The following is a 17,647-nucleotide window of genomic DNA, read 5'->3' on the forward strand; positions in this document are numbered from 1 at the left end:
ATTAGTTACATTAGAGTTATACTCAAATTAAGATGAAGATAGTATTTCCAAATGAACAGCTGAACAGATACGATTAGTTTCTAAAGACAAAAATCTTAGCAGTATAAGGTTCTAATTTGTTTCGATATTCACTGGCAAATGCTCCTCAAATGAGGAGAATTATCAACTAGTATCTATCTAGTGGTTTTTCTGGTTGATACACCTTCCCCTCTTCCCTTGAGTTCTTATTAACACAGTTCAATAGAGCAAAACTGCACGTTTGATAAAAGGCCAACTTCTTGGATTTCTTACTAATCTGTAGTTCCTCGTGTGATGATCAGTTATGGCCCTCTTCATGGCTGGTGATATCCAATTTGCTGAATATCAACTTAAATTATTATTTTTTACTTTAAAATCGCACATAAAATTTTTAAAAATTAAAAAAAAATTTTTTTTTCTTCCAGTTTTACTGAGAAATAGTTAATTCAAAAACTGTTTAGATCCAACTACTCTTTATTTGGCACTTAAAAAATTTTTTGTTTAATGATCATCTTCAATTTTGAATACTTCCTCCCCTTCCTGTTGGCTTCTTTGATTTTGCCAGGATCTTTCATTTCCTCCCTTAAAACCTTTACTTACCTAAGAGCTATTTGGCTTACTTTTTTTTCCCCCCAATGTAGCAACAAACATTTTCATTACCTTTGTCTTCTGTCTGAAAATATTAGAACACTGAATTGGTGTATAAATTTCACTGTTATGTGTGTGTGCTCGGTCGTGTCCCATTCTTGGTGACCCCATGGACTGTAGTCCATCAGGCTCCTCTGTCCATGAGGTTTTCCAGGCAAGAATACTGGAGTCGGTTGCCATTTCCTACTCCAGGAGATCTTCCCGACCCAGGGGTTGAACCTGTTTCCTTCATCTCCTACAATGGCAGACGGATCCTTTACCACTCATTTGGGAAGCCCCGAATTTCACTATATCCAACCTATAATAATAATAGAAAACCCATTCACTTAACAAAGTTTTAGATAGTAGGTATACAAAGTCAGATACCTAAGATGAGATTGGGGCTATAGACAGAACTTAGACAAACCAATTCTTTTTTTTTTAAATTTATTTGGCTGTGCCAGGTCTCAGCTGCAGCCTGCCGGATCTTTAGTTGTGATGTGCAAACTCTTAGTTGGGGCATGTGGGATCCAATTACCTGATCAGGGATGGAACCTGAGCCCCCTGCATTAGGAATGCAAAGTCTTAGGGAATGGACCACCAGGGAAGTACCCAAACCAATTCTGAAGACATTACTATTTCCATTATACCAAAAATCTGTACCACCTAATTCCTGAAACATCGTCTGATCTCAATAACTACAAAGAAACCATTTCTCTTATTTTCACAAAAGGACCATTAGCAGTTTAAAGAACTGATTAAAGAAATGCTAGCAATGTTATTTTTAAATATGACACAAAAAGAAGGAATAGGCAAACCAACTGAACAAAAAAGAGTCCAGAAACAACCTCAAATACACATGGTAATGTAATATATAATAAAGATGACATTTCAAGTCAGTGGGGAAAAGGTGAATTTTTCAATTAATGGTATTTGACTGTATGTTAGCCATTTGAAAAAAAAGTTAAAAGTCCCCACATCACTCCTTTTACTAAACTAACTCTCACAGAAGTCAAATTCAAATATGAAATTGTAGTTGAAAATGTAACTACATGAGTTAATAGTCTTTGAGGGCTTTCCAGGTGGCTCAGTGGTAAAGAATCCACCTACCAATGCGGGAGACGCAGGTTCGATCCCTGAGTAGGGAAGATTCCCTCAAGAAAAAAATAACAACCCACTCCAGTATTCTTGCCTGGGAAATCCCACAGACATAAGAACCTGGTGGGCTGCAGTCCACAGGGTCGCAAACAGTCAGACATGACTGACCAGCTCAACAACAATAACAACAAATAGTTTTTGAGGGGGAAACACTTATCTAAACACAATACAGTAGCCATAAAGGAAAAAGTCAAAAAAAGGACACAGAATGTTTTAATTTGTTAGGCTTAAAAAAAGATTATAAAACAAGAAAAAAGCGACAAATGACAACCCGAGGGGGAAACATCTACAATAAATATGACAAACTGCCAAATATGATATAAAGAGCTTTTACAAATCAATAACCGAAAAAGATATGAACAAAGGATGAGAAGGGGAAAAAACTAAGAGTTCTAAACATAAGAAGTTACTCACCCTCTTGAATAAAGAAGTGCAACCTAATATGAGACACTATTTTTATCTAGCAGTTTGACAAATATTTCAACATTTGCCAAAACCCGACTTTCCCAATACTTGAAGGTATGGGGAAATACAGACACTCATACACTATCAGTAGGAATGAAAAGCAGTATTTTTGAAAGGGCATTTGACAGTAACTCTAAACAAATTTAAAAATACTACACGTTTGTTTCAAGAGTGCTTACAGTAAAACAAACTTAAACATGACCTAAATGACTAAGAACAGGGAAACGGCAAATAAATATGTTACATCCACATAATTCAACAAAGTGTAGTAAATATCCAAGACATAGTAAAAGAAAACAAGGTATAGAACAATAGGTTTAGTATGATGCTATCTATGTAAACGAAAAATGAAGGATAGAAACAAATAAATGCTTATATAGACATGATATTATCTGGAAGAACAGACCAAAAATTTTAACTTTGGTTATTTCTTGAGTACAGGACTAAGAGTAAAGAGAAGCATTTACTTTTCAAACCTTTTCATGGTATGGTTTGTATTTATTTACACCATAGGTATTTTATTTAAAAACAGAACTTAAAAATTAATAAGTTTAAATATTCCACAAACATTGCTTTTGATTGATGAAATACAATTAATGATACAGCTAACATTCACTGAACATCTACTATATGGCAAGTTTTGTAGCAGGGACTGAGTCTTAAGTAAATAACTACTAAACTACAATAATTGAAAAATTCAACTTACCACACACATTTATTCAAGATACACATACATCACTTCCCACAAAGTGACATAGTACTGTTTTCCTTCTTATTGACTTAGTGCCAATCTCTCACATTAAGAATTATTTCCAGGTAACAAATTCTCCCAAGAAACACATAGTTCCTTGAAAGTATTTCACTCAATTTATTATCACAGAGTTAAAGAACATGATTCAAATAAAGAATGACTTCACTGTTAAGCTAAAATAAGAAAAAAATGAATTAGGTTCTATGGGAAAAGGTGGACTCAAATGTTATGTTCACTAACAAATAATAAATACGTTAATGAATTACACTAGAGTCACAACTCTTCAAGTCCAAACTTCCTCATATATGAACATGATGATTTCCTAAGGATGTCATGTGTGTAAATTCAAACATTTATTATTTGCCTTCAAAGATGAATTGGTACAGGTAATAGCCCACATTTAAGGAAAGCAAAGATATCTATTTAACAGAGGTTAGTATTGTATTTTACAAATTTAACTCAAATACATACTCTATTTGTCAACTTCATTCTGAGAAGCTCACTGAAATCAGTTATATTTTGGAATTTCCTTGAAATATTATGTAACAGTGAACCTGGGAACCCACAGAGTAGGAACAAAGTCGAAGGAGTTCAGGAATATAAATACTTCTGTTTCTCCCTGCCACCTGTTTAGCTATGCGTGGGTGCTCAGTCACTTCAGTCGTGTCCAACTCTTAGCAACCCCAAAGACTGCAGCCTGCCAGGCTCCTCCGTCCGTGGGGATTCTCCAGGCAAGAATACTGGAGTGGGTTGCCGCCATGCCTCCTTCAGGGGATCTTCCCCACCCAGGGATCTAACAGGCGTCTCTTATGTCTCCTGCATTGGCAGGAGGGTTCTTTACCACTAGTGCCACCTAGGAAGCCCTGCTTAACTATAGTGAAGATTAACTACCACTCAGATTCTGCTGCTTTATTGATTTTTTTTTTAACCTTCTGTACTATCACCTAGCCCAGTGAATACTTCCACTAGGTTCTTTCAGTTTTCAAATCATTTTGGTTTCCTACTCATTTCTTTGATTATGCACTGCAATGAAAGTTCTGTAAGCAACTACAGATCTAACAACAACAACAGAAATCTACAAAGAACTAACACATTGCTTTTTTCTGAGTAGATGCAATGTAAATATTAAAACTTTACCACAATCCATAATTCAAGACAACATAACTAAATTTAACTACACAGAAATTAGCATGGTACTCTAGGAATAGTACTTCTTAGGAAGATATAAAATCTCATTCATCAGTTTCCACATCACCAATCAATAAACTATTTTCAAAGAGTCAAACAAGCACTGTAACTAACAGGCATCTAACAATATGCAAAGAAGGAAGAAGGGAAGAACCAAGGGAAGACATTTCAAGATTATGAAGTATATTTCTATCCCTGATTCATTCTTTCCTCCAGCATGAGTAGTGATCCATCTCAAAAGACAGAAAACTCTAAAATGCTAAACTAAATACAGTTTCAAAAGTTCATGATAATGAACCACATACCAGTCAAAACAAACACTGAGTTTTTACGTTCAACCTATTTCTTTAAAATTGTCTTTAAAGAATGGAGAGTAGTAGTTTCCTTCTGAACATTTCCAAATAACTCCTCCATAAATTTTTCCAACTCAATATTCAACTAAGTATTTGTTTTCAAATTGTGAACACATAAGGGCAGAATGTATGAAAAATGATGGAAAAATACTATATGATTTTCCTTAAATGTGTAACATAAACATGTTAAGTCATTTAGATATGAACACATATCCAAAGCATACCATTTGCTTTTTATAAACAATATATTCTCTCATAAACTGAATTCTCTTTGACTGTAACAGTGAAATCTAAGACTGTTTTAAGATACTCATTTTTAGATTTTAACTACAACAGCTTCCTTAACCGACTTCAACTTCACTAATCTGCCTTGTTGTTACTGTTTTAGTTAAGTCTGTGTCCGACTCTTTTGCGACCCTGTGGAGTGTAGCCCACCAGGCTCCTCTACCCAAGGGATTTCCCAGGCAAGAATACTGAAGTGGGTTGCCTTTTCCTTCTCCAGGGGATCTTCCCGACCCAGGGATCAAACCCACATCTCCAGCACTGCAGGTAGATTCTTTACTCTGAGCTACTAGGGAAATTTTCCCAACCTGCCTTAGATAACACGTTTTTGACCTTTATTAAACATGCCATGAATGCTGACCACTCTCAACTAGTGTGCTACTTTTAGTACATTCAGGTACTTCTGACCTACTAGTTGAGTTACATGTTTAACAATTCAGTTGGTTGTTCCTAAACCTGTTTATATCAGTTTACTTGCTGTAGCCCTTACATAACTTAAACATCATGTAAGTCTATGGAACACAAAAGCAAAGAGTTATTTCTGCATAAATGAAGTTGAATGCAAGCTGAGTAGAATGACTCAATAAAGGTGAGTCATTCTTTTAAAAGGTATTAAATTAGATAAAGGTGAGACATCTGTAAAATATTAGGGAAAAACATTAAAAGTCAAAAAGAGGAACCTATATGTAGGGTTTTTCAAAAGTATCTTTAAGGTTTTATTCCATTTTAGAGAATCAAAACTGGAAATTGCAAATCACACATTATGGATGTACTACTTTACACAAAAACAACTTCTCTCAACCACAATTTTCAAAGAGATATTGTTAGCTCTACATGAGAAAGTTGATTAAGTGAATTTAGATTTATAGTCTATTATATTTTAAGTCAAAATTTCAAAACGTAACAATATGTATCTTTTTACTTTCCTCCTTTAACTTTCTCAATAACTCACCAAGTAACTGTCCCAACCTGTAAGATATGAAGCCATCTAACATGTTTTTCTGAAGCCCTTGTTTAAGGGCTTGTTGTAACCAACTAGATAAATCCTACATGTCTAAATAAAATAATTGGATGAGGAAATAGCAACCCACAGAATCCCATGGACAGAGGGCACTGGCAGGATACAGTCCATACGGTTCCAGAGTCAGACACAACTGAGCATGCACACACACACATAAAATAACAGTATGTAGTGACATACTCTAAAATAATTCTATGGAAAAAAGTATTACACTATGCTTCACAAGGGCAAGGATCTTAATCTATTCTTTTCCTAGACATAAGCCCCAAGAATATAGTTCCTAGTGTACAGCTGATGCTCAATCAACATTTGTTGAATGAAGGAGAACAGGAACTCACCGTGATGACAGCCTTGCTAAGACAGATGGATCCTCTGCAGCCATACTCTGTCTCATCTTCAGATTTGTAGTAACTGAGAGTATTATTTTTCAAAACTACCCAACGATCCTGCCACCCATGAATATAGTTTGTCCACTGGAGGAAAAGAAAACAAAAAATTAAGTCAGTATTTTAGAAATCCAAACAATCTTAAACAGCAGTCAATCTAAGTTTAAGACTAAATGGGAAAAGTTCTAACTATAAACAGTTTAAAAAAAAAAAAAAGCTAAGATTTTCCAGATTATATGATTTTCCATAATTTCTTCAAAATTATAGATAAAATAGACAATAAACAAAACATAACATTTGAAGAATAAAAACTGAAGCACATTTCAGTTAAAAATTCTGCTTTAATTCTCCCCTCCTGGAAAATCCCATGGACGGAGGAGTCTGGTAGGCTGCAGTCCATGGGGTCGCTAAGAGTCGGACACGACTGAGCAACTTCACTTTCACTTTTCCCTTTCATGCACTGGAGAAGGAAATGGCAACCCACTCCCGTGTTCTTCCCTGGAGAATCCCAGAGACAGCGGAGCCTGGTGGGCTGCCGTCTGTGGGTCCGCACAGAGTTGGACACGACTGAAGCGACTTAGCAGCACCACCTTCAAGACTTAGTTTCTGTCCCTGTCATATTTGACATATTCAATAGCAAAGTAAGTTTGGGTACACAGTCTCTCCTCCTGCATGAAGTATTCTAAAATAGAAGCCAATCATGGCCAAAACTCTATTTTTGTTGTTAAGTTATTCCTATATGAAAATGTATGATGTTTATGACGACATTAAAGTAAAAACACAGATCATCTCTTTAGTAAGTCTGTATCAACTTTACTTTTACCTCCATAGTACTCTTTGAAGTTCTATTTTTCAAACTCAAGGGTAAAATACAAACATAAAATTGGTTTTCAAAAACATACTTGGATTATCTGTTTCTAGTACCTACAAATGGTTTGTGCTGCTAAAGTTTTGTTGCTGCACAGTGAAGATCAAAATCAATAAACCTGCAAAGGCAGAAATGTAACCTCTATGGGAATTGTTGATATGGGGTTTTAAGTAGACAATTCAAAAAACTATCTGTTAATTCAAAAACTATCTGCCAAAACCTAACTCTAAGTGGATTGTTAAAAATATACTGCATTGGCTCAGAGAAATCTTTTCTTTACTATTTCCTAATTGAACAGCTTTGAGATTGTTTGGCTATTAACATCTTCTAAACTCCACCATTACAAACCCTCCCTGAGAACTTATCCACACAGGATAAGCTCCCTAAGATTTACCACCACTTAAGACAGCAACTTAAAATAATGACGATCAGACACATAACGAAATTTACCTCCACCATAGAGTGCACTACCCCACTACGCTCCTATTTCTTTGGCTATACTGCTACTTCCAGTCATTCAGACTCAAACCTGGCTCAGGATTCTAGTACTGCATGGACAGAGCAGTGGATACAACATTAGAGAGGCTCAAATACTTAACTAGCTGTGTGAAAAGTTCTGACAAATTATTTAATTTCATCTTTCCTTTCTATTAAACACTTAAATCTGACTCTTATCTTTTTCAAGCAATCCAATCAAATTATCAGGGGCTTCCCTGGTGGCACAGATGGTAAAGAATCTGCCTGCAATGCAGGAGACCTGGGTTCAATTCCTGGGTCAGGAAGATCCCCTGGAGAAGGAAATGGCAACCCACTCCAGTATTCTTGCCTGGAGAGTTCCATGGTCAGAGGAGCCTGGCGGGCTACAGGCCATGGGGTCACAAAGAGTCAGACACGACTGACCAAATAATACTTTCTGGGTTCCTGAGAAGGGTTAATAATGTTACCTCTGATATCTTCTGCTTTTGATTTCATAACTTACATAATCTTATTTATTAGGAATAGTTTGCTTACTTATCTTACATATTAACCTCATTTAGTCTCCAGTTACAAAACTTACATGAACAATTGATTGCCTATAATAGAAGTTGTTTGGACTGGTATACTTTAATCCTACCTTGTGTTCCATTACTGCCTCTCAGAAAGCTAGTAACTGTGTGACTGTGGTCAAGTTACTCATCCTCTGTTTGTCACTTTACCTCTTAAAGTTTTTTAAGATTAAGTAAGAACAGACTTAGAACACTGCCAAGCACATAGTATTTTCTCAGTTGGAAGCAGAATTATGCGTAGCTAATGAAGCTCTATACAAGGGATTTCCCAAGCAAGAATACTGAAGTGGGTTGCCATCTCCTGCTCCAGGGGATCTTCCCAACCCAGGAATTGAACTCAGGTATCCTGCATTGCAGGCAGATTTTTTACTGGCTGAGCCATCAGGGTTCCCCAAAAGTGAACCTTAGAAACCTTCAAGGAACCGCACAAGAACAGATCCCTTTCAAAGTGACAGACAAGACGCTAACAATTTTGTGCCCATATTTTTATATTATTTTCTTACAGAAGACCCAATAATTACATAAACTTCAGGCCCTTTACCCAGAAAGTGTTAACTTCTATTCACAACTAGAAGGCAGACTTTTGCCTTTTCTCCTACCCTCATAACATTTCCTCACTCTTCCCCATTCAACAGAAACAAGGCGATATGTAGGCACTGCAGGAGAATTAAATAATCCTGCTTCCAATAGTCCAGCAAGCATCAATTCAGGAGAAATAAAAAACACATTTATAATAAGGATCAGAAGCAAGTCACAAATAAAATGTTATAGGAATGAATATCCTACTATATTCATAGGAGATAATACCCTTGAGGAAAGGAGCACTGGGATGGTTGGCAAAATAAAAGTCTTCATAGAAAGAACAGTTGAGATGGACTCCAGAGACGGACAGAATTTCAGCCAATAGTTAGGTGTGTGAAAAAACATTAGGTAAAGATAAGGTAATAAAGCTGGAGAGAATTCAGAAGAAATTGGGGGAGACTTATCCAGGCTTAGTTGCTCTCAAGTCCATCTAAGGCCTGAATCTTTTCCCATCCATAACCCATCTTGACATTTGTTATAACCACCTAGAATTATTGTCAACCCAGTATTTTTGGAACTTATGTGTCTAAGAAACAAGCCTGTAGAAAATATGTTCATATTAAAAAAACTCTGGGCTGCTGTATTTCTAATACAAGGTTACTCTACCACCACCATTCCAAATTCACTCCATTTGCTGGGGAACAAAACAAGTTAGCTTTAGGATTTAACTACATTACTAAACAGAAGGAAAAGAACAGACACTGAGTTCTAACCCTTGTTTAAAATTACCAAGTGAATACAAAGATTCAAAATATATATGTACTTGAAACTTAAAAACATACATTCAATAAAAAATATTCTTGATGAAAAAGCTTCCAAGAAAACATATGTATCCATAAATTGCTAAATTTCAGGGAAATTTCCTTCTTAGCTGTTAACAAAAATACCAAAACCTACATCCCTGTTGATTCTAGGTACACAGCAACACGGAAGTTATTTGCCTACCAAAGAAGTGGTCAAACACTACATCTCTATGCACTTAAATATAACGGAGATAAGTCTTCCTTTTTTTTTGTCATAAAGTATATACTTACTACACCACTCTGCATAAGACACTCAGATACTCGTACACAGCACATACCCAGAGTACTGGTGACTCCACCCCTCACTACAATCCTCCTACCCCACAAAAAGGGATAAAATACTTAACACACCACAATACTAATTTGATGTAAAATACTTAACACACCACAATACTAATTTGATGAAATTATCAGAAGCACTGAGAAGCAAAAACGATTCATACCAGTTCCAAAGGAAAATGTACACCCACTACACGTGTTCAATCCAGATTCCTAAATTACAAGATACATTTACTCTAAAGAGACCCTGGGGAGTTTCACCTTACTGAAAACTTTTCACTGAAATTCCAATAATGATTACAGTATCAACACACACTGTAATTTTTCCATAGACAAATAAAAGTTAACACATGCAAGCCTTAGTTTTGACATACTCATGCCTTTCGTAAGTCCTTTGTCAGCCTTCTAAAGACAATATAAAAGCCTAATATGAAACGATTACACAAACGACATCCAAATGCTTAGCCAAAGTAGGTATACTGGAAGCATGGTGATTTCTTAATAGGCAGTGGCTGCACATGATCTAGTATCTTATGACCAGCCTGTTGAAAGACTGGACCCTGCTCCCCTTCTCCAAGTTAACTGCCAGCTCCAGCCATTTCTAAAAGTTTAACAGGAAGAGAAAACGAAGTAAAAAAGGCAATGTGGATCTTATCACAGCAAAAACCTAAAAGAAAAAGAAAGAAAAGGAGGAAAGAAAACAAAACCTTAACAACAAACCCCAAACCACATACTACCAACGGAAAAGATTACCCACCTTCCCTCTTAAAAGGGGCCTCATCCATTTTCGTTAACTAGCTTTCAAATTCTACAAATGACTATCTGCTTCGTAAAAATTTTGGAAAAATGTTTTTTAAATAATACAGGAAAAGTAAAATGTCTTTTCCTAACTCTGCCCCGTCCGCAAGAATACTTTACTAAATAACACTCTTCTTGGACTAAATAAATGTCGGTTTCCATTCTGACATGTTCCAAGTTACTATGAATATTTCTTGTACCTATCACCTGCCGTTTCAATAGCTCTTCTCTGAATTGGGGTAAAGGGTGAAAGCAAAGTACAAAAAGTCCTCCTCATTTAGATGTCTCACTACATCTAGCCTGGCATAGTTTCCCACCCATTTCAGCACCAAGCCAAGTTGCTCCGGCTTCTTTCTCAAAAGCTGCGTCTACAAAAATCCCCCACCCCTACTCTGCTCAGAATCTCTGGACGAACCTCTTTGGAGAGATCTGATCTGCAGTTTTACCGTACTCGTTCCTTCGGATACTGCTGTTGCTCATCCCGAATTCCTATACCCAGGACGGCTACCACCGGGGGTCCCGAATCGCGGTGCGCATCCCGTTTCCAAACTGGATGGATACCCGGGTTGGAGCGCGCTTTCCCCGGTCCTAGGCCGCCGAGCCCCAGGACAGGCGAAGAAGACCGACCCCTTCTGATCCCACCCCCACCGCGGCCCCGGCCCGGGCACTTCTGCGGCAGGACTCGGCCCCACACCCCGGGCACATTCCGCAGCCCCCGCCCCGGGACAGTCCGTGTTCTCGCTGCCAGCCCCACCCCGTGCCCTCAGCCGCTCGCCTCGCGGCAGGTGAGTCCGGGCAGGGGGCCCCACAGCCTCGCGGGCTGCTCACCTTGCTGAGGACTCCGCAGCGCTCCACTGGCGGCCCGGACTCCGTCTCCGGATCCTCCTCCGAGCCCGACGAGTTCCAGCTCTGGTTATCCGACATGGAGGCGCGACAGCCGAGCAGGAGACCGGCCCCCGCTCCCTGAGCTGCGCCGGTGGAGGCGCCCAGTCCCCGGGGTGAAGGGTCGGGGGATGGCGAAGGAAGGAGTGCCCGCTCCGGTGCAGGAGGGAGTGGGAGGGATGGAGTCCGCCCGCCGCGCCGCCGCCGCCGCCGCCGCGCCTGACACCAAGCGGACTGGGGAAGGAGGTCGAGGGGCGAAGGAAGCCTGCCCTTCCAGCCGTCAGCCGTCGCCGTCGCCGTGACCCCTGCGCTGCGCCCGGCGCCGCCGCCCGAATTTGGCCCCCTCGATGCCAACCTCGGGGGAAAGGAAAAGAGGAGGAAGACGGGAAGAGAGAAAAACCCAGCTACAGAGACCCAGGTCCCCTCACACCTCCGCTAGGCCGCCATCTTCCTGCCTAGCCCACTATTTACCCTCCCCTCCCCTCTTCCCTCCCTTTCGTCCTCCCATTCTCCCCCTGCTCCCCGCCCCGTCCCCCTCCCAACGTCTGACGCGTCACGCCGAGGCTCGGAGTTCCCTCCCGCAACCTACCTCCGGCCCTCCCGGGTGACGCCGGGTAGAAAAGTGGGAGGAGCGGAGAAAGGAGAAGGCGGGATGGGGACCCCGCTGTGCTGCATTCTGGGAAGGACGCTGCTCAGTGCGCCGCGCAGCCTCCTGGGAGTTGTAGTCGCGGTCCCGAGGCAACTGGTGAGTGATCCGCGCCGGGAAGGCTGGTCGCCTTGGGGACCGTCAGAGGGAGGGTGGGCTTCGTTTGATAGTTGCGTGACCCGTCCCCTGTGCCACGCTCCTATCTGTGCCTAGCGTGTTTATGACGAACCCGCCGGGCTTGTGGACCGGGACGTGAGACAGCTGCGGGGGATGCCCGGGCCTGCCCTCCGTGGCCGTTTCCAAAAGCCGGATAGCATCTTGCCGCTTGCCTGGGCAGAAACATACCGGGCTTTTCTGCCTCAACCACGGGCCAGGGGGTTGCGACCTCTCTAATGACAAGGGCATTTCTTTCCGTCAAACCACCTCTGCAAATTTCGAAGATCTTCCGTCTCGCTCTTTAGAAGTTAGACTTCACATGAGGTTTCCCAGTTGAGAAGGGAGAATTTTTAGTATCTTCTCACCAAAGCAAGAAATTTTCTTTGTTAGATTTACAGAGTTTTTAATTGTGGAAAGTAATTTTGGAGATGTCGGAGAATAAATGACATTGAAGAGTTTTTAAAGGAAAATAAGAATGTGAGGTGAGAGAGATGAGATGAGACTTCCCTAATCGTCCAGTGAATGGGACTTCGCTTTCCAATGCTGAGGTGCAGTTTCGATCCTTGGTCGAGGAGCTAGGTCCTCGAAGCATGGTCCACATGCTTCGTGGCCACTTCCTTGCATAACAGAGATCAAAGTGCAATAATCTTATTGAGCAATAACTGGTTAGGCAGTAGGAGGCTGACTTTGCCTGAAGACTAGAATTGGTGGAAAGACGGAGAGAAGATCTAACAGATTTCGTTTTGCTTTTTTGCATATATTATTAAGATAATTTTTATGGGGAGATCGTTAACTTTGTAGCATCAATTCTTTCATCTTGTTTGCTTCTTTTCCATCTTGTCAATTTCCTAATAATTGCCAAAAGTACAATTCCTTATTAAACCTTAGAAAGAATACCTGCTTACTGCAGGTGACAGACAGGAGGATAGAAGTGAAATTTTGAATCTGTAGGAAAAGGCACAGTGACCAGAAGGCAGTCACCATAGAGATCAACTTAACTGGAATCTTCAGGAAAAAACGGAATGATAGAAAGGGTTTTGTTTTCCTAGATTGACACGAAATGCTGAATCTGTTGTAAATCAGTTACAAATTATTTTTCTGTTGTGAAATCAAGTGAAAATGCATAATTGAAAGCTATTCAGATGAATAAACCCTTGAGATAAGCTTTTGAAAATACTTTTTCAACATGTTAAGAGGTAATCCCAATTTTGTCATTCAAAAGAGAAAAATAGAAAAAATTCACTTAGCACATTTTTCCTCTTTATTGAATTACTAAATTATATCCCCGGTAGCTCAGCTGGTAAAGAATCCACCTGCAATGCAGGAGACCCCGGTTCCATTCCTGGGTAGGGAAGATTCCCTCGAGAAAGGATAGGCTACCCACTCCAGTATTCTTGGGCTTCCCTGATGGCTCGGCTGGTGAAGAATCTGTCTGCAGTGCGGAAGACCTAGCTTCTATCCCTGGGTTGGGAATATCCCCTGGACAAGGGAAAGGCTACCCACTCCGGTACTCTGGCCTGGAGAATTCCTGGGTTACAAAGAGTTGTACACCACTGAGCAACTTTCACTTCACCTTTAGAGTGTCAAATGTAGCAAATTTTGCTTTGCCTTTCAGTTACCTGATATAGTTGACTTCCTGTCTCTGATTCTTTTAACTCTAGGTTTTAAAATGTCATAGGTCTCAAGGAAATGATTATGAAATGTGGAAAAATCCACTTCATAATGCAATTTATCAATAGAATCATGAGAGCATCATATATATTTTTAAATTGAACTTTCTGTTGTAGTTTATGAATTTCTAAGTTGTGTGGTTGTAAACACCAACGCTTACATCACTAAGTTGCCCACTTAATCAGGAGGGAATTGTTTAATTGTATTTAGAATTAATGAGAGAAATTGCCTTTTTAAAAAAGCTTTTTTGTGTGTGTCTCTGTACTTACAAGACCATTTTTTAAATGTTTTTAAGTACAGAAGGATTTTTATACACTGATCAGAATACCATTTTAGAGGTTGGGATTCTCTTCTGTTAATGGTAAGAAACTGCAATACAAGAATAAAATACACAAGCTTTCTCTTTATTCTGTTGTGAGAATTATAGCTTCTGAGTTTTCTCTCTTAGAACCGTCCTCAACCTTATCAATATTCTATATTGTCTCTTAGTTTTGTTTTGTTTTTTAACTTTTAAACTTGAATTCGCCTGTTTTAAGGACAACCACTTGGTCTACTGTTTTATTTAATAGTTTTTCTTACCCTTATATTTATGTGATATGCAAAATCTCCATATATTGTATCTAGGTCTGTTTCTGGACTTCATTCATTTTTATTGATCTATTTGTCTATAGCTGTGCTAATACCATACTGTTTTAATTATTTAACTTTATCCTATTTTCATATATATAATAACAAAACTCCTAATGTTCTTTCTCATTTGGATATTTTTGTATATCTTCTCTTCCAGGTGAATTTTAGAACGTTCTGTCAGATTACATGAAACACTCTATTGGAATTTGGGTTAAGAATGCACTTAATTTGTGAAGGAAGTGACGTCTTTACAATATTAGTTCTTAGCCTTGGTCAGGTACTTTATATACCTGATCCAACTTACTTCTTACAAGCCACATAATGTGAGCACTGTTGGCTTCATCTTAATGATAATGAAACTGAAGCTCAGTGCTGCCAAGTAACTTAGCCAGTGCCAAATAGCTACTAAGTATTGGAGTCAGGATTTGAAAACAGATCTGATTTTAAAGGTCATACCGTTTTCTTTGATTCAGGAGACCCCTAAAAGTGGGAAGAATTGTGTAAATAATATATTCTGTAGATGAGTGTATCAGAGCAACTGTGCTCTTAATTCAGTTAATAGTTTTGAATATCTTTTCACTTACCCAGCCCTTACATCTATGCTGTCTTACTTAACCCTAATGTATAATTTATTATTGCTATTCTATTTCCATTATTATTTCTAACATAGAAACACTATATTATTTCTTTTTCTAATATAGAAACACTATATTATTTCTATTTCTAACATAGAAATAATATATTATTTCTATTTCTAACATAGAAACACTATATTATTTCTTTTTCTAACATAGAAATAATATATTATTTCTATTTCTAATATAAGTATTTCTATTTCTAATATAATTATTTTCTATTTCGAGTATGTCTTCACATGAAGACACTGAACCCAGAGATGTTAAATAACTTTCCACAGGTCATACAGCATTAAAAAGAATAGTTGTTGTTCAAACCAGCATCTCTTGCGTCTCCTGCATTGGCAGGTGACTCTTTAGCACTGACCCACCTGGGAAGCCCTCTCATCCCACTAGAATTCTTCAATTCCTCTTCTTTCTCCCCATCTTCACCTCGCTTCATTCTCCCACCTTTTTCTCTCTATGCTATGCTATGCTAAGTCACTTCAGTCGTGTCCAACTCTGTGCGACCCCATAGACGGCAGCTCACCAGGCTCCGCCGTCCCTAGGATTCTCCATGCAAGAATACTGGAGTGGGTTGCCATTTCTTTCTCCAGTGCATGAAAGGGAAAAGTGAAAGTGAAGTCGCTCAGTCGTGTCCGACTCTTAGCGACCCCATGGACTGTAGCCTACCAGGCTCCTCCGTCCATGGGGTTTTCCAGGCAAGAGTACTGGAGTGGGGTGCCATTGCCTTCTCCGTTTTTCTCTACAAAACCACAATCCCAAAGCCTTCATCCCTGCCTCCTCTCCCATTGCAATGACACAGAAACCAAAAACCCAGCAGTTTTGGAACTGAGAATTTTGCAGTTTTACTAATCACCAGGTAGGAGGGGTCTGGAAGTGAATATTTCTTCTTGATGCTGGAATTATAGTAGGAGAGGATGTCTGAAGTTGCAACTGAGGTCATTGTCTAATATTTAAAAATGATGTTATAAAGAGCCCTCATAGCACTTAGCCTGCTATAACAAAACACAACACGCCAGGTGGCTCTGGTCTTGTTAGCTCCTCTAATTAAGAATACCAGTCCTATTGGATTAGGGCCCCATCCTTATGGCCTCACTTTACCTTAATTGTAGGGCTTCCCTCATGGCTTAGCAGTAAAGAATCTGCCTGCCAATGCAGGAGACTCAAGTTCCATCCCTGATTCAGGAGGATCCCCTGGAGAAGGAAATGGCAACCCACTCCAGTATTCTTGCCTGGAAGATCCCATGGACAGAGGACCCTGGTTGGCTACAGTCCATGGGGTCGCAGAAGAGTCAGGCATGCCTTAGTGATGAAACAACAACAAACAAAATTATGTTCTAATAGGCCCTGTCTCCAAATACAGTCACATTGGGAGGTAGGTCCTCAAAATATGAATTTGAGGGGAACACAGTTTAGTCCATAGCAGTGCTTACAGGTCTGTATTCCCACAGTGTTTATTATGGTAAAGATACATTTTGAGTTAAATAGTCCTTTTTAGCTAACATGGGAATTTAACTGTTCATTGTAATCTTTATAATACTGTTCCCAACTGAAACATAATCAGTTAAAAACTGAGGATTTACATACAAAACCTGATTTTTAAAACTTAAAGAGTTACTAATCTGTGAAGTAGAGGTAATGATCTATGAATAGCAACAGTCTAAAAACTAAAGTACAAATGAACAAAATACAGCATGTAAGCAATACAACTGATATTTTTTCCCACTTTTTAGTGTGTTGAATAATAATCTGGGTAATGAAATTATAGACCACTTGAATTTCCTCTTTATACCCTTTGGTATGAAAAAAAGTATGTCATGTGAGTATGTATGTGCATATGTATCACTTTTGGATAGAAGAAATGGTAATTATAAACGATATAAATTAAAGGTTAACCTCTACATACAGTGTTCCAAGTTAATTTTCAACTTAGAGTTGTTAATGTCCCTGTTTTTCCATACATTTCCCTCTTTAACATAAAGAGAATTGATGATTACAGCATTTCTTAAGAATGCCCCAACAATGTCTTCAGAGTTATTTTCCCCAAGCTGCTGACCCCTATTCACATTTTGATGCACAGGTAATGACAGTTATATCATAACTGCTGTCTCACTGACAAGGATTATATGAAACATCCCAAGTTTTGAAAAGTTAAAATATGAAAAAAAGTTGTGTTCTTGAAGCAGTGAGATATGGTGTGGTCGGCCTTCCCTGTCTATGGATTCCACATCCTTGGGTTCAACCAACCTTAGGTCACAAATATTCAGGAAAAAAATTCCAGAAAGTTCTGAAAAGCAAAGGTTGAATGAATTTGCTGCCCACCAGCAGCTATTTATATATCATTTACATGATATTTATATATCTTTTATGGGAGCTATTTATATATCATATTAGGTGTT

General features: G+C 39.0%; 2 protein-coding genes across 8 annotated transcripts in view; one reads left to right on the forward strand and one right to left on the reverse strand.

The window, feature by feature from the left end:
- Positions 1–12,258, reverse strand: part of CERT1 (ceramide transporter 1) — a 129,386-nt gene extending 117,128 nt beyond the window's left edge. For all 3 annotated transcript variants that reach the window (XM_081513931.1, XM_081513930.1, XM_081513928.1), the window contains exons 1-3: positions 12,097–12,258; positions 11,454–11,862; positions 6,202–6,336 (exon numbers count right to left, since the gene is read on the reverse strand). In XM_081513931.1, coding sequence (XP_081370057.1) covers positions 6,202–6,336; positions 11,454–11,862; positions 12,097–12,182 — 630 coding nt within the window. In that variant the 5' untranslated portion in view covers positions 12,183–12,258. The remainder of the gene's footprint in view (positions 1–6,201; positions 6,337–11,453; positions 11,863–12,096) is intronic.
- POLK (DNA polymerase kappa) overlaps positions 11,383–17,647 on the forward strand; it is a 69,641-nt gene continuing 63,376 nt past the window's right edge. For 3 of the 5 annotated variants that reach the window (XM_081513923.1, XM_081513924.1, XM_081513927.1), the window contains exon 1: positions 11,383–12,252. The gene's annotated coding sequence lies outside the window, so the exon portion shown is untranslated. Of the gene's footprint in view, positions 12,253–12,400; positions 12,858–16,613; positions 16,684–17,647 lie in introns of those variants that run through there. The other 2 variants (XM_081513925.1, XM_081513926.1) reach the window with 2 other exon arrangements.

This window comes from Giraffa tippelskirchi, chromosome 7 (genome assembly GCF_054371585.1).
Source record: "Giraffa tippelskirchi isolate mGirTip1 chromosome 7, T2T-mGirTip1v1.2.pri, whole genome shotgun sequence".
NCBI lineage: Eukaryota > Metazoa > Chordata > Mammalia > Artiodactyla > Giraffidae > Giraffa > Giraffa tippelskirchi.